Source organism: Helicoverpa armigera, chromosome 18 (assembly GCF_030705265.1).
Source record: "Helicoverpa armigera isolate CAAS_96S chromosome 18, ASM3070526v1, whole genome shotgun sequence".
Taxonomy (NCBI): Eukaryota; Metazoa; Arthropoda; class Insecta; order Lepidoptera; family Noctuidae; genus Helicoverpa; species Helicoverpa armigera.
Window position 1 is genome coordinate 6,821,992 of NC_087137.1, and position 23,749 is coordinate 6,845,740.

The 23,749-nt window shown below is 34.0% G+C and overlaps 4 protein-coding genes across 4 annotated transcripts in view; 1 reads left to right on the top strand and 3 right to left on the bottom strand.

Annotated features, from left to right (window-relative positions):
- Window positions 1-2,219: 2,219 nt before the first annotated feature.
- LOC110376122 (3-oxoacyl-[acyl-carrier-protein] reductase FabG-like) lies at window positions 2,220-2,984 on the bottom strand. The gene has a single exon (XM_021334497.3). It carries the CDS (start codon window positions 2,982-2,984, stop codon window positions 2,220-2,222), a length of 765 nt encoding a protein of 254 aa, XP_021190172.3.
- A 2,157-nt stretch (window positions 2,985-5,141) lies between these two features.
- On the bottom strand, window positions 5,142-6,588 carry LOC110376112 (uncharacterized). The gene is made up of 3 exons (XM_049850953.2): window positions 6,427-6,588; window positions 6,164-6,346; window positions 5,142-5,470 (listed from the first exon to the last, which is right to left on the bottom strand). The coding sequence occupies exons 1-3, from the start codon at window positions 6,473-6,475 to the stop codon at window positions 5,253-5,255; spliced, it is 450 nt and encodes a 149-aa protein (XP_049706910.2). The 5' UTR covers window positions 6,476-6,588; the 3' UTR covers window positions 5,142-5,252.
- Window positions 6,589-6,997: 409 nt separating this feature from the next.
- LOC110376107 (uncharacterized) lies at window positions 6,998-10,355 on the top strand. The gene is made up of 3 exons (XM_021334460.3): window positions 6,998-7,177; window positions 7,253-7,414; window positions 7,827-10,355. The coding sequence occupies exons 1-3, from the start codon at window positions 7,117-7,119 to the stop codon at window positions 8,045-8,047; spliced, it is 444 nt and encodes a 147-aa protein (XP_021190135.2). The 5' UTR covers window positions 6,998-7,116; the 3' UTR covers window positions 8,048-10,355.
- Window positions 9,887-23,749, bottom strand: part of LOC110376106 (uncharacterized) — a 28,258-nt gene continuing 14,395 nt past the window's right edge. Inside the window, exons 2-3 of the mRNA XM_021334459.3 lie at window positions 20,770-20,952; window positions 9,887-10,892 (exon numbers count right to left, since the gene is read on the bottom strand). Coding sequence (XP_021190134.1) covers window positions 10,687-10,892; window positions 20,770-20,952 — 389 coding nt within the window. The 3' untranslated portion in view covers window positions 9,887-10,686. The remainder of the gene's footprint in view (window positions 10,893-20,769; window positions 20,953-23,749) is intronic.

Consider the following 23,749-nt stretch of genomic DNA (forward strand, 5'->3'; position numbering starts at 1 on the left):
TCTCAGGTACTACTGGTCCGATTTGAAAATTTCTTTCAGTGTTAGATAGCCCATTTATCGAGGAAGGCTATAGGCTAGGTACTTATCGGCTTTTTATCCCAGTACGGGAAGTAGTTCCCACAGAATGCGGGTGAAACCGCTGGCAGAAGCTAGTATATACATATTTGCATACATAAAAGTTAAATAGTTTAAAGAAGGCGGATCAAAATCCATACAAAATTGCCCCATGTCCTATAACAAAGTGACGTATGAATTGACTATATGTAGAATTGACTTTCGGCCAATCTCCGTGTATTTAACGGGTGTAAAATTAATTAATCCGCTTATTTTTTTTCTTTTTTAACGAAAGTAAGAGTGCAATCGCAATTAACTCGTCATCCTCCATGATGCGTGTTTTCACTTAAGTGGCTCCATACGTACTGGCCATGTAAATTCAGAATGAAAAAAACCGAATGTGTGCGCTAGTGTCACGGAATCCCGAATAGGAATTCCTGATCAGGAAACCGTATCCGGAAACCGGATGTGTGCTGCCGGCCAAAATGTGCCTATTGGGCAAAAAAGGAAGCGTGGACGCTTATTGATAATTCAATAAATTACAATTTTGTATTAAATTTTATATTTTTTTGCTGATATCATTATGTGGTAATTAATTAATAATAAGATGACTGTGACTAATAAAATGCTGTTTTATTCAAAAAAACTGCTGTAAATAATACCAAAACAAAAATGTGAAAGACTGCCAAGTTCGATAATATGGGAATGCTTCGCCTATAAAAGAAGTGAGATCTGAATAAGTACCAAGTTCCATACACACACCTCAGTTAAAAATAGTTACTTTTTAATGATGTTACTTGGCAAGTTTTCATACACCTTGTTATAAACCTACTAAACGCAATGAATCAAGTATTTAATTTTCTATTAAAACTTGCCAAGTAATCATCATTAAAAAGTAACTCTTTTTAACTGAGGTATGTGTATGGAACTTGGTACTTATTCAGATCTCACTTCTTTTATAGGCGAAGCATTCCCATATTATCGAACTTGGCAGTCTTTCACATTTTTGTTTTGGGTGGGATTTCATTTCTTTTTGTAAGGTTGTTTATTTTATTTTTTTCTTATGATGAAGTTAGTTAAAGAAATGTCTCATTTATACTATCTTTTAGATTTTTTAATATGCACTATGTTTCTTACAAAGAAATGAACTAGATTAACTATGACTAGATTTACCAACTGACTGACATGACATGTTATCATATATTATGTTCGTGGATCAAAGTTACACATTCGTTATTTTCGAAAGTGATTCACACTTGGCCGTTTTCAGATTTTTACTTTACTTTGACTAAATACAAACCTTTGTACCATTCTAAGATATATTATATAAATATAGATAAATTTAGTTCGTTTTAGTTCCTTAGGGGTATAAATTTACACCGGGTATAAAACACCTTCATTATTTTGAAACCGACTCACACTTGGCCATTTTCAGATTTTTTCCTTTACCTTGACATAAAGACCTACCTCCATGCCAAATTTCAAGTCAATACGACCATTGGAAGTGGTCTAGGTTTTTGATGAGTGAGTCAGTGAATAAGTGAATCAGTGAATAAGTGTAGGTATAGTAAAAATAGCGATTTTCTGACGTCAATATCTCAAGACCTACAATAGGTATATTAATGAAATTTTGTATTTTAGATAAGTGAGGGGGTCTCAACAGATACTAGAAATTTGATATGCGTAAATAAAATAGATTTTGAGTTACAGGGGGGTCGAATTTGGCCCGAAATGGTTCGTGTAATATAACCCACGGCCGGTGTGTCGCCTTTTTTGCTCGAACTTGGCGGACACACTGCCGTGTGTCTAGATAAAAATAGAAGCTATATTTAAAAGAAAAAGAGTTAACATGTATAATGTGCATTAAGATTGTTAGCTGTGCATTGATGAAAGCTTTAAGAAAAATCGCTGTACGCTGCGAAAATAAATTGTAGTGTGTTTAGTGATATTTTGAGTTGAATATTTTGCTGTGCAATCAGTAATTTTGATGGGAATTCGGAATCTTAGTGCATAGAAAACGGATATTTTTTGATTTGCATTTAAATACTACCTAAATATAAGTAGTTTGATGACATTTTTAACAAAAATAAAACAACAATTATCGTGATTAGAAGTAGGTACTATAATATCCTTTTTTCTTAATAGACTATTATTGGCGTACCTAATTATGCACCTCTTTTCAACAAAAGCCCATTATCGGTAATGTAAGATGATCCCGTTATAGCTTTAGCTTTGTCACTAGCTACGAACAACACCAAGTCAGCAATTTCTTCAGAATCCGAAAGTCTGCCAAGAGCTGTCATTTTCTGCATCATATTCCAAAACTCGCCTTGCCTGTCACCCAAACACTGGGCAATATTTGTTTCTACCGGCCCAGGGTTAATAGAGTTCACCCTCACGCCCTTCGACGCAAAATCTGGAGCCGCGGACCTGGTGAAATGATCCAGTCCAGCCTTCGAAGTACAATAAGCGAATTGTTCTGGTTTAATGACGTTAACCGCGGCAATACTAGATATGTTCACAATGTTACCTTTGGTTTTAATCAAGTGAGGAGCAGCGAGGCTTGTTAAGTATACCACGGCGTGAAGATTGGTTGCCATTATTTCGTCATATAATTCCATTGCATTCGCTTCCCAGATTGCCGCCCTCCCAGCTATTCCAGCATTATTGACCAAAACGTCGATTTTTCCAAATTGTTCCACGGTAGTTGCAACGATTTTCCCAATTTCATCTTTCTTTGTGAGGTCAGCAATTATGATACAATGTTTAGCTCCATAGCTTCTACATTTGTCTGCGACTTCCTTTAGCCTGGCCTGATTTCTGGCTGTAAGTACGACACTGGCTCCTTGTTCAGCGAATTTCACGGCTATAGCAGCACCGATGCCTGAACTGGCTCCGGTGACTATAACAACCTTCTCGCGGAAACTCATTATTGCTCTAAATAATTAATAAAACCTCAAAAAAAAATTTACTAGTCCAGTGATTTGAGGACAAATATTTAATCGTTTCTGTGCGTTAGTTAGTCTACGACTACCTATGTTTCGTTCGTGTGGCGTAGTTAGGCACTTAGGTATATAGATATACCTAAGTTGGTACCTAACTGTATTTTTTACAGTTTATTTCGTGGCCTCGTTGACAATATTTTCTTTCTACAGAGTGTAGACAGAAAATAAAGGCAAAAGTGATAAGGCGCGAATGGAGAACTCGTTTTTGTCAGCTTAGGTATCTATGTACCTACTGAAAAATACAAGAATAGTGTGCCCAAACCAACTAAACTCGAAGACGAAATAAAATGATTGAGACCGGGTTTTACTCACGTAGGTTGATGAACAAAATTTGGTCGTGATCCGACTCCCTCTGATTCTGAATCTTGTGTCTGGGGACAGTGGGTGCCTACAAATCCAGTTTCGGCGCTGTGTGAAACCTGGGCGGGTATTAAACTTAAAGGCCTACATAAAACAATCTGGTTACTTCTTGGGACATCCTGTATAAGAGCATTTTTGCATAGCTGCATAATTTTGCAAGCTGAAAGTTATCAAAATTATTTTGCATAAAATAATGTTTCCACTAATGATCAGCAATTTACTTCGATAGTTTTTAAATAAGTTGGTAATTTCTGATTGGTGATAGTTGAAGGCCAAGATGTCAAGAACCGACACAGGATAGACAAAATATTCTACCAAAGCACTACTTCGCATGTGCAGCACATGCACATGGCTTTCGTAGCAGACGAATTAAAAAATATATAGGTTTGCTATATTGAGTGTGCACTTCAGTTAACCTTTTGACCGCCAATGTCGGCTATAGCCGACATGAGCAAGCGTGCCCTGTGCGCCAACGACGGCTATACTCGACAAAAAACAGGTCGCAGAAAAATACAAAATAAACCTATTAAATCATTACTTTTATGTATTTTTTAGTAGATTAAGATTTTAAGATTTTCGGGCTTGGCGTACAGGGCATAGGAATACCGATATGGCGTGGCGGTGAAAAGGTTAACATAAACAATTGACTTTTTTTTAACTCAGTTTAAAATTAAATGCGGCAAATCAATGAAAATACAATAACAGGTATTAACTAATCAATGGTCATTTTAAACAGTGATTCATTTCTAATACATAATTGTTTAAAAAATCATACAAACATTTACTCTTAGGTAAGTCCCCACTCAAATTAAGTAGTGTTTAAATTACATTAATTAATAAACTTCTTTCTTCCTATCTTTTTGGTTTTTTAGTCACCTCAGTGTGCAGAATGGTTAATTAAAATAGCATTGAAAAACAATATCAATTTATTGTTATCAGTCAATAGAAGAAACCATTAAATGTTCTAAAAACAAGTTTCTGTTTAGATATAGCTTGTTAAACGGTTATCGAGGTAACAAAGACTTCCTTTGTAGAACAAAAAACAATTTGGTATTGTCATAAAGACAATACCTAACTGTTTTGAGTCCAATTATCAGTATTTTAACAGTATATCATTAACACATTTACTAATTGGACTCAATTAACATTCATATGTTTATCTTATTTGTCTACAAAATATGAGATTCAATATACATATATCTAATGTTTTTTTTTGTTGAATTATCAACTATGGACGGATATTATTTCATCTTAATATACCTAAATTACATTATGCTTTCAAGCACACTACATACATACAAATAAAAACATAAAAAATCTATGTATTTTAAATGAACTATTAATACATTAAAAATATGGATTGATTCTGATTGTAGACTTGAGGGATATGCTTAAACAGATTTTCTAGTAAATTATTGTATACTCCTCCATATTCAAAAGTGGTTGCTTTATGGTTTTACCAACAAATTAGTATGCAGTTATACCTTGATTCACAAACAAATTAATAATTAATAGCTGCTATTAGCATTATCATATAGAAAGATATTCATAATCTTGTTTTAATAGCAAATAAATCCTTATAAGTATTAGGCATGATTTGATCAAGAGACACAATAAGATATCCAATAAGAAAATTATTGGAAAATAGAAAAAAAAAACAAAGGTTTGGAATGTAGCATATTTCCATTGTTAAGGTACACTTCCATGCATCGCGATCGATCGCAGTCATAGATGCACAGAATTCTACCTTTAAAGTATAAAATTGTGTATGGTAAAATTGATTCTGTACATTTGTATCTTTAAGGCACAAGATTTGATATATAAAAAGCTATACTAAAGTAGTTTGTACAAGTATAGGACAGTTCCTATTGTGCTTAAAAGTAGTATAGCTGAAGATTGGGCTAATGATGATCCGTTACATTCATCTGAAGAACAGTAGCATTCTTCCCAGTAGACACCGTTCTCGTAAACTCCCCAGTTGCAAACACCGGTAACACCTGTCTCAGCAACCGAGGCACAGCGTCGTATAACTTGGCGCCATCTTCCATCCCCTGGAAACAGCATTAAAAAGTTCTCGTCAAATTACTATATTTTGAAGGCGGTTGTAGTGACTTAAAAATATTCGAAAGTAGCTGTTCCCTGCGGAATCACCACCATCTCGGAGGAACTTCTTCCTGTACCGGGATAAACTATGTTACGTTACTTGGGGATATTATAATATTCCAACAGGAAAAAATTTCAAATCCGTTCAGCAGTTTCCAAGCCTTTAGGGCAGAAACAAAAAGATGTTTCCTCTCTATTATATTAGAATAGATGTAAGAACAAAACACTACTGCTGTAATTTTGCTGTTCTGAAGTTGGCTATTTGATGCTTTGCAAGCAGGCGACAGTGTTTTGTTTATACATTTTGTTATGTTCAACAAGAGTGAATGGTAGGTATACTGAAAATGGAATCAATTATCCATTTGGATTTTGAAGTTATCTCAATATGAAAAAAATACAATAAGGTATGTTCCTACTTGCTGGTTTATTTTTTTAATACCTACTTATAGCTCTTTTGAACAGTGGGGAAATGGATAAATGTAACTAAAGTACATGATGGACTCTCATGTTGGCAAACAATGTTTCCTATTTACACAGTTACAAGACTTATTACTTGTATAAGTATAGAATTGTTTAAGTAAATCATTCAGTCTGTGTATATAAACCAATTGAGAGAGAATAAAAGTAGTAGTTTTACTCACAAATAAATCCTTTAGGCCCTTGCTGAGTCAACTTCATGCAGAAAGAGCCAGGCATATGAGATTCATCACTGAAGCATTCCACAGCGATGTGACTTTCTTTGTCAAACCTCTTGTAAGCCCCACAGTTGTCTTCCCCTTTACTGTCTTGTGACGACGCACATTGGTAACATCTCACGCAAAATACTGAAATAACAGAGAAAATCAACACGATTGCACAAAAACATTTAAAAAGTTATATTAAAAGTATTTAATCCCGCACTTACCCGCTGGTAAGGTGCACAGAAACGTTATAATAATCGCCTTCAACAACATATTGATTTCATTCAGTCTAAAAGTGAAATTAAATTAATAAAAATCACAAAAATAACGAACTGCACACACCCAACAAACACCCAACCCAAACTTTTATAGAGTGGTACTGTGGTGGTACTTGTAAAAGACCGGTAACTATATAATACGTCATGTCAGTAGTGAAGCTGCTATAAAATCATTAATTCATTACACGAAAACGATTAATGAGTGGCGGCTCGCAACTAATTTCTGAGCACACAATTATGGCAAATGGCATACTGACATGACGGCCAAATGAAAATTCTAAAAAGTATTAGAGAAGTCGAGAAAAGATCACAAAGGAATATTTATGTTTACAAATCACGACCATTGGATTCACATTTAAATTATTATTTTTCGGATACATAATTACATTGCTGCTCTCTGGTTTCATAGTTTTAGTTTTTAAAGTAATAGAAAAACCGGTGAACTCAAAATTACACCTGTTCTTTGTATCCGGTTTATCTCTATTCTTACCTGTCAAACTAACTTAACAACTTCGGTTTTTTAATCTGTCCTCAAAGTTCTTAACCGACAACAACCGCCAGGAAAGTTTGTTGATTTTAGTTATTTTATCAGTGCAGAAATTAAAAGAAATACATCAATTCCTAACCAATATCAACATGTGCACCAGTTTAAGATATTTTATATATGCCTGCATCGTCCTGAACGTAGTGCCTTACGGTAAGTGATGTTTTTCATTCATAAACAAAAGTGGTCACGCCCAAGGTGCTCCGAAATAACACTTGTTGATGCTAGTTTTCAGTATAAAATGCTGGAATTGCCGGTCAAGTAACGATCCTAAATGCGCCGATCCATTCGACAACAGCACCGTGCCGATCACTGATTGTAAACAAGAAAAAGGATTGTCGCATTTACCGGGAGTCAGACCATCAATGTGCCGCAAAATTAGACAAAAAGGTTGGTATTTCTTACTCCTCACTGAAATAAAACCTTTTTTCGCAATGAAACATTGTTCAATACGGGAGCAATGTCCTCTTCTCACTATCTTATGTTATCATTAAAGTTGTTTTTAGAAAATTGACGAACTCATTACAGCTTTTTATCAGTAGCAACTAAAACAGTAGGTTATTTACGCGTCAGTACAAATGTTCCATGCTACATTATTTCTGTAAAGTTAGATCATTTTTAAATTTAGTATGACTAGAAAAAACAAAAGCGAAAAAATTTAAAGACTAAAGAACTTGACTGTCTTTGGAGGTCAAAGCAATTTTAAAACAATTATTTTCCTAAAAGGATATAAAACTCGCTTCTAAAATCGTGAACAATTAAAATACAAGGTTTTTACATCCTTACCTCTATTGATTTTCAGTAAATGGAGAATGGCGGTACTTCCGTGACTGTGCTTATTTGGGTGAAGTTGGTATCCAAGGCGATGAGAGATTCTGTCTTATGAGGACTGGTACTTACAACATCTTTATTGAATATTGCACATGTAACAGTAAAGATGGGTGTAATGGATCATCAGCGTTGAACCCGTTATCATTATTTTTTGTTTTATCTGCCTCTGCTATTCTTAAGTGGTTATTCTAATTCATAAGTTTTAAAATGGAACATCAACTATGAAAGGAAATTGGGCGTTCCTGGGTTATCAGCGGCCAGCCATGAAATCGGTATCAAACGATAGCGCTAGTAATTAGAAATAACTTCTACTAAGGGTGTTAACCCATGGGACATTTAAGAAAAAAGTTATTCGCATTCAAAAATGAATGAGCGAAGACGTTTATTATTCGCAGTTTGTGATAACTTAATTCTGAGCTTTTTAAATGCTTTTAATCCCTTGTTCAGATACAAGATAGCTATTTCTAATCAATCCTCATTATGTAATATAGGTGTTTGAAAGTTTTTTTTTTTGTTTTTGTACTTGTATGGAAAGGAGGTCACTTCAAGCTGTGCTTATATGTATAGTTCCAGCTGTGTTTGTACATCTTGGACAGTTGTTATGAGTAATCAAAAGCAAATTAAGGCTTACCTAGTAACTGGGTTCTTTTACATTAAGTGCCAGAAAAGTTCAGATTGAAAACAGTGGTTATAGGACGATGCCTACATCTGTTGATACCAAAATTATCGCTGGGCACTGATAGCCCAGAGACCATAGAAACTTATCCATTCTCTTTTATGTTTTTTTACTGCAATAATTTATGTAAAGCAATAGTTTTTCTAATAACTGTTCAGTTATATCTGTGCCTTAAAAAAATTATAAAGTTTTAATTTAATAGAACAAATACATATTAACAAAATATATTGTACAATATATTTTTCTAACTTAGGTACCTATCAGATATATTTTGTAAGATTGCAGCTTGCATTTATTACTGAAAAATTTGAATACCTTAATTGAATCTCTTAATGTGTTTTTTTATCATAAAATATTATTTTAGTTTATATAATTATAAATGTAAGTGTACAGAGTTAATATTTTCCAAGTGATTTTTTGTAATTATTTTAGTATTCACTATACCATGTCAAAACCCCAATGATTTTTTTATGAAAACGGCATCACATATCTAGAGGTGTACTAAAATGTATACCAGAACATGAAATTAACATATGGGACATTCTGTTGATAAAAAGTTAAATTTAACTTTAATGTACTAAGAATTTATTGTAGCTCTATCGATTGGTATATTTAAAATCTCGATATATTTGTCCAAGACAAATGTACTAACGTACTCTTCTTACTAATAATATGTCCTATTTTTAACATAAAGTAAAAAAGTTAAAGTATGTATTGAGAAATGCATAATTATTTTAATTTTGTTATCCAATATCAGGTTATCGAGAATAAGTTATAGTTTCCCATAACTTTGCTATAAGAGCAGATTATTATTCTTAGATAAAGGAACAGAATTGGCCCTTTTGCAATCATACGCCCATATTGTGTGCTTTGACTTTACGAAAAGAAAGTTCGTTTTGTATAATATTATGTTAATTATGGCAAGTGAAAGTTTTTATGACAACACAATTCACCATGGTGAGTTTCTATGTTGTGTTTATAAACAAAACCTTATTATGTAACAGTGAAAATAACCATAGACATGTACCTACAAAGTTAAGGTTGTATATGTATGTATAAATGTGTCGGTATGTTCTTATACATTGATATAATGCTTCTTATAAGCTTATTTTATATGTTGCACTTAGATTTAAAGACTGAATCCCGTCCATGTATAGTATAAAACAATTTTAGAATGTTGACATGAATTATATACAATTTTCGTATAAAATAAGCTGTTTTATTATTATGTAATTTAATGTAATCAATCAACACCTCAGATGCACGGAGCCATTTATGAGTGGTTAAAATTTTAGAAAATAAAATACAGTGTCTATTGGAATTGCATAATATGGGAATTAAAACAAACAAACATGAATATTTATGATAAAATTTATTAATTAAACAACATCAGAATTTATTTACGCGGTGTTTTCTATATTTTTTGAGAATCAATGCTGTCAATTTTACACGCTTATTAATAACTTTTTTATGTCATTTTGCACAAATAAGGCACTTCTAAGCATAAGTGCGAACATTAAACTGCTTGATAAATCAGCAAATTGTGTTAGTACATGCTTTTACTTATTATTAACTTAAAATAATGTAGACATTGTATTTAGAATATTTACAGTTAAAATATCTCCTTAACCAGTAAGTGAGAACAATCTAGAATATATTAATATCAGTGTGTGAGAGAGAATATAACTTACATAATAAGTTTCAGCTTTATAGGTAAAATAGAAGGGAGAAACATTGACGATAAAACGAGAACAACTATTTTCATAGTTTTTAGAGCCAGAAAAGTGAAAAGGTAAAGCAAACTACAAATTAGTTAAGACCGCCTTATTCAAATTATAGTTTTTGTAAAACAGAATAGAAAAAAAGGTACCTACATACTAGTACTCGACAATAAAGACAAAAAGCTGGCTGGAATAACACAATTAGTTATATCTATTAATAAGAAATTGTCAATACTAAGTAACATTAAAGCTATTTCACATTATTGCTTAAAAGAATCGGAAATAATATTATTAAAACACAATTTATACAACATTTCGATGTGAAAACAAGAACTGCGGTGGGTACTCTTGGGTTTGACATCATGGTCCCACGGTCGACAATAAAAATATCTATTTTATATTTGTACTATATTTAGTGTGGTTTTCAAACTTGGTTACTTGAAGAGGAGGAGGGTCAATGGTGCAGCTAATAGAGCGATGGTTTTGGTGATGGTGGCTGCTCCGTTGCATCCGTCGTATTCACAGGTTTCACAGAAGGAGGTGACTTCATTGGGCCCGTTTGAGGAGCTTGGGCATGTAGTACTGTAGTCGTCTTGACGCTTCCATGTGCATCCGCGGCTAATCACCATCTGGCCGTTGACTGGAAATAGAAAATTAGAAGTGAGTTAAAATCACATCCAGGTACAGACGTCTGTCTTTCTGTCTGTTGGTAATATTTCAACAATCGAATGGGTACAACCTAAAAGTTGTGACACTTATTCTTGAGGACGTAGGTGCCCATCTACTCAACACCCACTTATGATGAGAGTATAAATACTGATTTCCCATTAATCGAACCCATCAATAATAAACAATTTATCTTTCAGAATCTGCCGAATTCATCATTCATTACCCTACTCAAAGTTCTCGTGTCATCCACAGCCTTGTACCAAGTAGGTCTACTTTAAATATTCTAGTGACCTTTGCCATTGAAACTGGCGCATTAGCTGTAATGAACAAACCGATCCATCTGTGAAGTGGATAACTGGTCTCGTGCGTGACCTAATTTAGAGGTCTTACTTCCCAGAGTAATTATAATTACCCTCTATAACTATCAATTACGGACGCCTAGGAACTGTGAGGCTAATCCCATTTATTTTTAGTTAGTGTTATGTTTAAGTGGTCTGGCAACATTGCTGGTTGAATTAAAGTAAAAGGATTGTAATAGCGTCGTGTTTGTTATATGGAGCAATTACTTAGTTTGTAAATGAAGGTTTAGTATGGGATTGCTATCAGAAAGATTTAATCATCTGGTAAGCTGCGAGGGATATCCTTCACCTCTACTTCCCATCGAAGGACTGAGTGGATTAATGTTGTCATCCAAAGTCGTACTGGACTCTGGACAAAGTTAGTAGGGACGTAAAGAACACTACGGGTTCCATTTTAATTAGGTGGATTATTGATCCGTAATTTAGTTCACACTATGCCGTAATCCGTCATAACAAATCAGCTAATTAAACACTGTACTGTTTTTCACTGACCATAGTTCATATACGACCTTGTTCTCCCTAAGGCAGAGAATTATAACCGGAACAAACGACAACAGAAATTATCAACTATTATAAAGGACAATAGAAGTATCTAGATGTTTCACACGCTAGGATAATTACGTAGGCAGGTAGCACTTGACATTGAAATGAGAAAATGTAACAAATTAACTTCCTTCACGTATGACAAATGTACAATATTTTAGACTAATGAGTCAATTTGTTTGTTATTTTTTTACGTGTAATTTTGCGACTGTCAGTTTAGATATTTTTTTTTTAAATTACAGGCAACAATGCTTTACGTCCAAAACAGTCTGACGTAATTCTAACGAGCGTAAAACTTGTCTAAATAGCAATCAGGTTAATTATGTAGGCAGTTACCTAGCTACCTTTTAGGTGTCATACTACTCAGAACTAAAAATTTAGAACATGAGGAGACGTTTATCTGTTGGCTCTCAAAAATTAAATCCGGGATTTAGAAATCAGGCGTGATGTTATGTGGTACCTAAATCCATGATCATTGCATACGAACAATGTTTTACCCATGGTGGTATTGAGGTCAACTAACGGCAGTAACGGTTATCAAATGTAAACTGGTCGCAGTAGGGCTCGCTTTGAAAAGTTACCAACCGTAAAACTGCCTGTAGGTAGGTCCTCTAGGGCACATCCTAAATACCGCGACTTGGGGAATTTTAATTTCAGATTCAGATTGATCTATATCGACGGTAAAAAGGCAAAAGGGGTCAAGCGCCACATTTTGCGATTTTAACTTTTTTATTGACCCCAACTCCACTATTTTTTCTCTTTCGAATGGTCGTAGTATCGTTTTCCTAGCATGAAAAAAAGTCGCTTGTACCAAAGAATTATTTGTACTGAAGTGCCAAATCGATACTTACCAAAAGTGCTCAAGCGACACCAACTTTACGTTTTTGTATCGCCTTGTCATTTGGCATAATTTTAACAACAATATTAAAAGTAAATATGTCGTTTGTATCCATTTTTCTTTTATTTGTTTAATAACTATAACGTCGCTTACACCAATAGTAAAAATTGTCAACTAAACATAAATTGGCGCTTGGCCCCTTTCTTAAATAATTTTATTTTCATTAAGTTGCATTTGATCCACTCCGCACGCGCGACAGCGCCCTTGCAAATGGGGATATGTCTCGTGTAGGTACGTGAAAGCAAGTTCACGCGTGTTTGAAACGCGATCGCAATTGTTAACACAGATTAAAATTTTATATAAAACATGTCTGCAACTCCCGAAAACGTGAAATTGAGAAGTGTTTGGCCGAAAAAGACTTGCTAGTACCAAGAAGGTTAGGTGTTTGATTATAATGATAGCAATAGAGGGGTCGAAGAAATTTAAGATGCCGTGATTCCCCTAGTATCATCGGTAAATTCAACCTCATTTTATTTATTTTATAAAAATAAATTTAACGTTTCTTAGGATAGTTTTTAGGGTTCCGTATCCAAAGGGTAAAACGGGACCCTAATGTTTTTGCTCCTCTGTCCGTCCGTCCGTCCGTCTGTCACCAGGCTGTATCTCATGAGCCGTGATAGTTGAGAGTTGAAATTTTCACAGATGGTGTATTTCTGTATATGCCGCTATAACAACAAATACTGAAAACTAGAACCAAATAAATATTTTGGGGGGCTCCCATACAAAAAAACGTTATTTTTTTAAGAACTGGTAATAGGTAGTAGGTACGCGTTTCAGGTAGTAGGTACATGTTGGATAATTTTATTACGAGAGCAACTTGAAAATGTGTTTATTGAGATATCTTAACGATATTGGTGTAATTATTGGTATTATTAATTTTTGTATAAAACCATTTTATCCGTTTTTGAATCATGTAAATCGGTTCACGCGTTTAAGAAATCATTAAAAATTTAAACAATCATAATTTTTACCAAGTTATTGTGGTTTATTCAAAATCAAAATCAAAATCAAAATCTTTTTATTTCACATAGGCCTTTGCAGGCACCTATGAAACGTCACATTAGTTGCACGGTTCCAAAAAGTTGGTCTCATGGAGAAGAGCCGGCAAGAAACTCCATAGACACTCTTTTTAAAAAGTAATATAGTCACAGTACAAACAGTCTATTACATAACAATAGTAAGCTCACAGAATTATACAATGCAAGAAAGTTAAACTGTAAATCTATACAATGCAAAGGGAGAAGAAAAAGTCGTTTAATTGCCAGGGAAGCCACACATGGAGAGATGAGTTATCGCCATATAATATCTTTATCGTCAACAAAGTCTTGAATTTTATAATAAGCTTTTTTAATTAGGGTGGATTTTAAGGTGTTCTTAAATTTTATATCCGTGAGATCGGTTACACACTTAGGCAGCTTGTTGTAAAAACGGACACAATTCCCTAAAAACGATTTATTTGATTTCGTTAATCTGAATCTCGGAACTACTAGCTTGTGCTTGTTTCTTGTATTAATGGAATGTATATCACTTTTAACACTAAATTGATTTAAGTTTTTGCGTACGAACATGATATTTTCTAGTATATAAAGAGAAGGTAGTGTAAGTATATCAATTTCTTTAAATAATTCTCTTAATGACTCGCGAGGGCCGAGGCCATAAATTGCACGAACTGCCCTTTTCTGGAGAACAAAGATTGAGTTTACGTCAGCCGCTGCCCCCCACAGTAAAATACCATAGGACATAATACAATGGAAGTAAGCGAAATACACGAGCCTAGCAGTAGCAACGTCAGTAATCTGTCTTATTTTTCTGACTGCATAAGCTGCGGAACTCAGCCTCTTTGACAGTGCTGAGATGTGGGCACCCCATTGCAATTTAGAGTCAATGGTGATGCCCAGGAAGACGGTTTGACTAATAACATCTAATTTATTATCGTCCAGAACGATATTGAGCCCTACTGGTGTTACATTAGGTAAAGAGAATTTAATGCATTTCGTTTTGGAAGAATTAAGAAGCAAGTTATTCGCGGCAAACCACTTGCTCAGAGTAACCAAGCTATCGTTTACCTCTATAGGACTAGATTCCTTTCTGTTAATTTTGAAGACAAGGGAAGTGTCATCAGCAAATAAAATAATATCAGAGATCACAGACATCATATACGGGAGATCATTTATATAAGCTAAGAATAAAAAGATCCTTTCGAAGATTTTGCTAAAGGCTGGAAGGATTGAAATAGGTCTGTAGTTGGAAGGGTTTTTCTTACAGCCTGATTTAAAGATAGGAACAATTTTGCTGAGTTTCATCAAGTCAGGGAAGATACCGTTGTCAATGCAAAGGTTAAAGATTTCACTAAGTATCGGGGCAACACTCTCAATAATGGAATTAATGACTGTGACAGAAAAGCCCCATAAGTCCTCAGTCTTTTTTAGATTTAAAGACTTGAATGCTCTTTTGATCGTGTAATCAGAGACATATTGAAATTGGAAGTCAGGTATATTTCTACTGAAGTTCTGTCGAAGTAACGTCTCAGCTAATATTGAAGATGAATTAAGGGACTTGGTAACCTCTACGGGAATGTTTGAAAAAAAGGTGTCAAAAGCATTGGCAACCTCTACCTTATCTGAGATAACAGCATTATCAATAACTAACCGCGGGTCAGCATCCCGCATTTTAGTTTGGCCGGTTTCAACATTTATAATATTCCAGACCGTTTTAATTTTATTGTCTGATTTGGCTATTTTATTACTAATTGATTTCGACTTAGCCAAAATACATACCCTTTTAAATATCTTCGAGTAGTTTCTTACATAGTCATGAAAAGTTGGATCAGAAGTCAATGACCTTTCGTGGTACAAGTTATATAGGACATCCCTGCTTATCCTAATCCCTTTAGTAGACCATTCACTGAATTTAAATTTGTGAGTGATTTTAATAGTTTTTTTCGGACATGACTTATTAAGTTCCTGGCAGAGTGTATTAAATAAATGTTTAAATAGTTTATTTGGTTCTTTACAGTCCATGTTAATAGAATTTAATTTATCCGAAGTATTATCTTGAAATTTTTGCAAAGTTTTTTTGTTCAATGGTCTAAAAGTAATTATCTTATTTAATGAATTTATTTTATTAGTTTTAAAACTAACAAGCTGACCTTTGTGGTCCGACCGTACACCAGATATTAAGGAAGAATGTTCGATATTACTGTTATTAGTAAATATATTATCAATGCAGGTACTAGAAGTAGCCGTAATTCTAGTGGGATCATTAAATAAATAATTAAGATTAAATGAATTAAATAACGCTAAAAGGTTACATTTATCAGATGATTCAGTGAGAAGATCTATGTTAAAATCACCACAAATATAGACTAATTTATTACTTTTAATAACTTTTGAGAGAATATCCTCCATATGAACGAGAAATAAAGAAAAATTTGATGCTGGTGGTCTATAAACGCATACTATTATATGGCTTTCTATCTCTGCACATGCTACTTCGCAGACGCGATCAACAGAGCCAGAGGTAATGTCTAATCTATTTTTAAATTTTAAATTACTCTTAGATAAAATTATTGTACCTCCACCCTCAGCTGAAACTCTGTTAAACACACTGGCAACCACAAAATTATTTACATTAAATGACATTTTATCAGGCTTTAACCATGTCTCACAAAGACATATTATATCAATAGAATATTTATCAATTAATAATTCAATATCTAAAATTTTGCCAGAAAAGCGGTTTATGTTCTGATGAAAGAGTATAAGGTTACTACAATGCTTTTCTATTGTCTCAGGAGCTAGTTTAAATATTCAATCACCGTATTGTTAGGTAAACTAGACAATACTGATTCGTCGCTTATCCTAGGTTTTGTCATATTGTTATCTATGACACTGTTAATATTATATGCTAACAAAGAAGCAATCAGATCTTTATATTTATTAGGGAAATACATACATTCCCTTGTTAAATAAAAATCACTAACAAACTTGTTAGTGTCAAAAAACAATAATTTGTCGCTATGACAACATGTCAAAGTGTACATGAAATTGTTCAAACTATGAACATACTTATTTTGTTCGTCTGAAGAGCAATCTGAATAAGGTAATGCACAAAGTATAATATTCTTCAGATCTAGTTTTAGTAAGGCATTGATACCATTAGCAATGTCAGATTTCATTAAGTCAAGACTATCACCTATTAAAAGAATTAATGTGGAGTCAACATCGAATTGAGTATTAATTATGTTTTTTATTATATAATTGAAATGTAAATCAGGGTAACAGTGACTAGTTACAATGTGTGATTGAGAGAGTGAGTGTTGAATGTAGGAGCCTATACCTTTACCAAACCTGTCTGTGAATAAAATTGAGTTAAATTGCTTGATGTTACAGGAACCCTTAACAGACTGAGGGGGTTCAGGCAGATTAGCTGCAAGCCGGGGTTCAGGCACTGCTTCAGGTTGTGTACAGTTGCAGGAAAGATTATTGGCCAATGCCTCATACTTCTCAGCACTATACTTCACCAGGTCCACTAGCTCACCGGCCTGTTGCAAGCGGGCACTTAGTTCCTTTTGACAATCCTCATATTTACTGAAGATGTAAGAAAGCAATTTTTCTTTCACGGTTAGTTGGTCATGTAGCTGTTGTATGTCCAGGTCATAGGTAGCTCTGCACTGTTCAAGTTCAAGGGAACAAGTATTTAACTGCTGTACTAGATTCACACGTTCTCTCCTAAGGTGCATACAGTTGTTTACCTTATTCTGTTTCCTTACTGTACGGTACTTCCTGATAATTTTTTTACATTTAATGTATTTCTTAAGTTTATTTTTACTTAAAGCCAATGGACATTGCATTATGGTAACATCCCCAGTCAGATCTATAATTTCAGCCGAGCTGCACGCTGCTGTGGTGCTTCCTACCAACTCAGTGAATAGGTTGAGGGTCTCGGATGTCTGATCCCTAGCTTTGGCAGACTCGTACAAGGATATAGTCTTGTAGGCCTCACATAACTCGAGCTCAAGATCAGTAATACGCCTCAATGTAAGATGATGTGTTTCACTGCATTCGTGTAATGATGACACTGTTTGCTGTAGATGGTTGTGTTGGTCGAGGAGGTCCATGTGCTGGATATGCAGCTCAGCCAGGTCATTTTTCAAGACAGTGTTTTTGTCAACAACGTTCTTAACTTCCACCTCGCTGTCTTCCCTCTCCTGCAGCAGCTGGACGCATAGTTTTTTGGAAGTCTCCAGATCTTTCAGGGTGGCCCTCAGCTTGTCCTCTAAGTCTTTGATAGCTGTGGCTCTGCGGGTTGTCATTTTGTTGATACTTTCTCAATTTAATCTGAAATGTGAAAGTATACAGCTAAGTGGCTGAAAACTGTCTTTTAGGACAAAATCAGGGGGTGATCATAAGTACCTATAACTGCAATGAAAATTAGAACTGAGTAAAACGAAAAAGATTAATAATTAAAACAAACAGAAGGAAAAATATAAAGTAAACAGGGTAGGGTGATTTAAAAACAAATAAAAAGTTTAACAGATTATTGAGATATATAAATATGTATCACTATACTACTATGATTAAAGATAATAAGTTACTTACAAAACAATATAGAAAAACTGACTAGGAAATTTAGTTGTAAGAATAAATTTACAGGGACAGAAATGTAAACAATAGATTACATATATTTGATTCGAGTTTGAAATTAGGTTAATATGAAAAGGATGTTATAAAGTAGCTTTGTGTAGTAGATTTTGTAGTGAATGTGTGTCTGGGGCGAACGTTAACGTCGTCGATTCTGCTTCCACAATATTGTCAAGCAGAAGGAGACAGTAACTGAGCCGATATGTGTGTAGGGACGTTGCTCATAACAATGAGCAGTGTATTATGTATTGTTTAGTGTACAAACACAGAGACACAGTAATATAATACAAGTAAAACACAATACTCCCCAGTTTATTTGAAGATTTCAAATCCGTCCGTTTGACAGCTGGTTCACCGAGTAATGTTTTCTTCGTATTTTCAAAATTTACGACAAAAACACATGAACTTCACTATAAGCAACACTTGTTTATGTTATTTCACAATAATAAATGAATTTTAAGCTAGATTTTCACACTAATATATATTTTTAGAAATAATATTACGGCGAGCCGTTTTTTCACCATTCGAGTTGCGCCATCCGATGACGTCATTTCAAGGATAATAGTCAATATTTACTCAAATAATGTGATAACATGCTGTTGTATGTACTATCAGTTAGGTAACTGCTGTTTTTTGGATCTCAGTTTTGTTCCTTGTATTGTTTTAGTTTAATACATAATCCATAGTTCTATTACCTACCTGCTGTGCCAAATATAAAATAATACTGTTAATTAAGATATTTTAACTTAAGCCAAAATCTGACTTAGTTCTATGATCTGTTGTGCCAAATAAAATAAAATGCTTTACTACTTTATATACATGGAGCTTAGGCCAAAATCTAAATATTCCAACATTCAATATTGGTGCTTGACCCCCTCGCAAATGCGATAAACCTGGTAAAACCCTGGGGTCAAGCGACATCTATCTTTGAAACTATTGATCTCAGGCTTATTTTGATGTAAAATTATTAAAGAACTTTGTATTTAAGTAAACTTTTCTGAATATTGCGATGTGATTCAATAAAGCAATAAAGAGATATTATTTTTTTAAACTTTCTTTTTACTCTCCTGAACAATTTGATCTGTGGTGCTTGACCCCTTTTGCCTTTTACCCGTCGATATGAACCAGTAATAAATTATAATTATTGCTCACAAACTAAAATTGTGAAAAAGTGTTGAAATGTATGATTTTTTAAATTTACATTTCCTGTAACTATTTTATCAGTAAGTAGATATGTATGATGTACGTAATATGTATGTTAAGTACGATATTAAAATTGGTAGGTAACAATTTTTTTTAATTAAATTCCTAATAGGTACTGTACTACATCTGTAGGTAGGTAGACTAGCTGTTTTGGGCGATAAATTGTGAAAATACATGTTAGCTATTATGATTGTTTTGCCGTACCTCCCTATAGGTAGTATCACATATTTTCACAATATTGGTATACGAAAATAACCACAGAATTAATTAATTTGTCAACAATACAAATCCTTTCGAGAAATGTTGCCACAATTTCGAAAACTATCTTCCGCATTGTGGATTGTCCCAATTTTCTTTATTTGTGAACGTATCGTTGCCAGCTTTGTCTATTTAAAAATGTAGAATGGCGCATTGGTTTGTCTCTGGAATGCATGAGCAGCATAATAAAATAAATATTCTGTTACAAAATTGGCCATTTCTTTTTGGAATATAGGTATTAAAATAACATGTTTATGTAATTATGTAAATAGTTTTTTACGGTCACGAATTTTTTTCTACTAGTATTTGCGTGGCGTGTGAACGTACGTAATTTCAGAAATAAGTATGACTCGTATGTCTGCCGAATTGTCTATTTATTACTCGAAACTATGTCTAGGTCTTGTCTCTGATACTTTTAATTTCTGTCCTACTTAAACAAAAATAAAACTGCTACTCTTGTATCCTTGACTTTAAAACCAAGATCAGACTTTTTAAACCGGTTACGCATATTAGGTTTCGAAAATATTGTTAAAAAAATATAACAAAAATGTTCGTTAATATCCTGTTAAGTCTCCGACCACTTCCTTTCTTAAAATGGAATAAAGAAATTATATCCAGCACCTGGCTTCTAAGCGGCGAAGATAGGATTTCCTGATCAACTTTCTATTAGTTTCTATACAGCCAGAGTGCAATAAAATACTAGCTTAAGTTGTCGATGATACTAGTAGATCAAGGAGGTTTTAAAAGCCAACCCGCATCCTCCAGATACCCAATTCCGAAGTAGGTACCTAAGAAGGTACTATGAAAATGTGAAAATACACAATTTTATTATTAGCTTGTTGAATGGCTATAGTTTCCAAATACCCACAGAAGTCTCATCAAAGACTACATGAGAAGTCATTTAACGAGGTTTCATCCATAGTCATAAACATTTCCAGAACTTACTGTATTTCCTCTGCTTCTTGCAAGCGGACTTGGAAGACGTCAGGTAAGGGTAAGTAGCTCCTGTATTCGCGTCACAGTTCTCCAATCGGAAGAGGTACGAGTTGTCGGAACGTCCAGCAAGGAAGGGGTCGTTGCACAGCGGGTTCAGGTCCGATGAGCATGTCCAACAGCGCACTGGTTCACCTGGAAACGGGAATTTGAAAAAAGAATGAGACCGTGTTTTGTTTTTGAAGATTTTTTAAAAACAAGGACGCAATTATCACAGTATAATTGCGTCCTTGTTTTTAAATCATCATGTTTTTACATTCACTTATCTGCAACGTAAATTGATACTTTGTTTATTGGTAAAATGTTTTATCGAATTTGTGTTCATGATGAATCTGCATACAAAATTGATTAAAATTATGCATTTTAATTTCTTTATTGACATTTGTCGACGTCTCGGTCGCTATTTGAAATTAGTGGAATTGTTATTATGTAATTGGTTTCATCCAAATATTTGGTTATATCATAAACATATGGGAGCTTATTTCTCTGATTAGAGAAATGGCACGTGTTTTCAAAATCACGAGACAAAGCCGCACTAAATATATCAACGGCCAGCAAAACAAAGTCAAGGTAATATTCGAATGTTGCATACCGCTGTAAAATACGATGCGCTGGTACCAACGGGTTTAGTCATTCATAAACAGTATGAGCTCATTCCACAACCGCAAAAACAGTATCAATGAATTCTCAATACATTTTCTTCCATTGTTAACATTAACAACGGTAATTAGTTACGTTATTTTCTGCTTAATAAGTAGGCATACGGATTGATCGTAAAAGCATGTGTTACATAAAGGAAATTTACGCGTCGTATGTTTATCGATGCATTATGTAGGTCGCTCGATGCTCGCTCGATTACACAATCGATTCATCAATTAGGTATATCGAATTATTCATACCAATTATAAGTAGGTACATATATTGGGTTATTCCCGCTCGGTAACACTTTTTTTTCCCGATCGTCAACAGTGTTGACAAAAGGGTGTTACCGAGCGGGAATAACCCCATATATTTTGCGACGCACATGAAGATATATCTTAACTGTAGGTAACTTTCATTTGTTTATTGTACGATTTTGTGTTTTTAATCGTTCTAACTGATGAAAAAACTTTATTGTTACTTTTATAAAAATATTCCACTATTCATCAACCTACCAACTAAGTTACTTTGATAGGGCAAGATTTTCTAAGTACCTAAGTATAAAGTACGTAAGTCAAACAACGTCACTCTTGTTGTGTTTATATCACGACGTAGTTAAGAATAAACATAACATAAGATTGTCTTTGCGTGTAAGAGATTTATTAAATTGAAATGGCTTATGTTTAACTGATCACCAGATATAGTAACAAACAGCAGACAAAAATAGTAAATGATCACCAAAATGAAACTCGCATTTTAATGTAAAACTATCACCAAAGTTTTAACATTTTGCTATCCTATTTAAGTGAAATTACTCCAAAATAAATCATGCGTAAGCCAAAAATAGTAAATGATCACCAAAATTAAACCACCATTTTAAAGTAAGATTATAACCAAAGTTTTTAAATTCTGCTATCCTATTTAAGCAAAATGAGTCCAAAAAAATCATTGTTATCCCAAAAGTAGTAAATGATCACCAAAAGTAGTAAATGATCATCAAAAAAGTTTTTACATCTTGCTATCCTGTTTAAGTAAACTGACTCCAAAAAAATAAGTTCGGCCTGATAAAATAAATGTAATAACATTATGGGGACCCTTTTCCTGCACTAGCGTGGAAAATTGTCTATTGCATGCCTCTAAACAGTGCGATAAGAGTGTATTGAGAAACACATTCTTCTTCTTCTTTCTCCTGCCCTGTTCCCAATTTTACTTGGCGTCGGCGCAATATGTCATTTTCTTCCATTTTCCCCTGTCACTCGTCATACTGACACTCACGCATGCATTGCAAGCCGGACACATAACTTAATATGGCATCATAATACTTTATTTGGTAATAAGCCTACATTTTATGGCAATCACAGTGACTTATTTAGGCAAAAATAATACATTAATTTGGTCGTCAAGAGTTGGTGATCATTTACTAAATTTGGTGGTCGAATACAATTTAAAGTGAAGTCGTGACTAAAATAGCTGGTACTATTACATTTTTAGACTTTATTTTTCTGGTGTTCAGTAGATATTTCTGGTTGCAAAACTTAGGGTATCAAAGCATTTTATGGTGGTCATTATATTTGTTCCCAATTGAAATTACGGAGGTTATACACGCAAGTTTCCTGAATTAATCTCTAGTTAAGATTTAAAGACGAACAAACTGATTTTACTTTGTCAAAGAAGACGTGAAAACGAGAAAACTGCCTGCTTATCCGTCGAAAGGAAATTTCATTTTTCAATGAGAATGGAGTTTTTGTTATTCGAAATGGAATCAATGGTCCAATGTACAAAATAACAATACAAGTTATAAAACCTGCCTAAATAAACATCATCTCATTGATGAATTGAAGTAATACTTACAAATACTTCCTAGGAATTCTTTAATTTTTTATGTTGATTTAATCCGTTTCCCCATTGTGTCTACAAAAAGCGTTACGGTTAACGGAACGCAACACTATAACGTATTTTTTGATGCACTAGGAACGTGTCAACCTTCGTTGAAATTGTAAATAAAAACTTTAATGGCCATCTCTCAAGGTTTCCGCGGTCCGTGAATCACTGTTTATTATCATTTTACCTTATGTCACGCTATCATGACCAAGAAAATATGGTCACTTTATAAACCTTTTTTTGCGTCGTTCTCAACAAAACAAACTCATCTGAACATTTATTGATCTGTGGGCAAGGTGACAATAAAAAAAATATCTACTGTCTGTATCCATTGAACTGGTTTCTGAAAAGGTGAACGAATTCAACGTAAATCTGCATAAAAGCTTTATAACTACAAAAGTCCATTTGATTA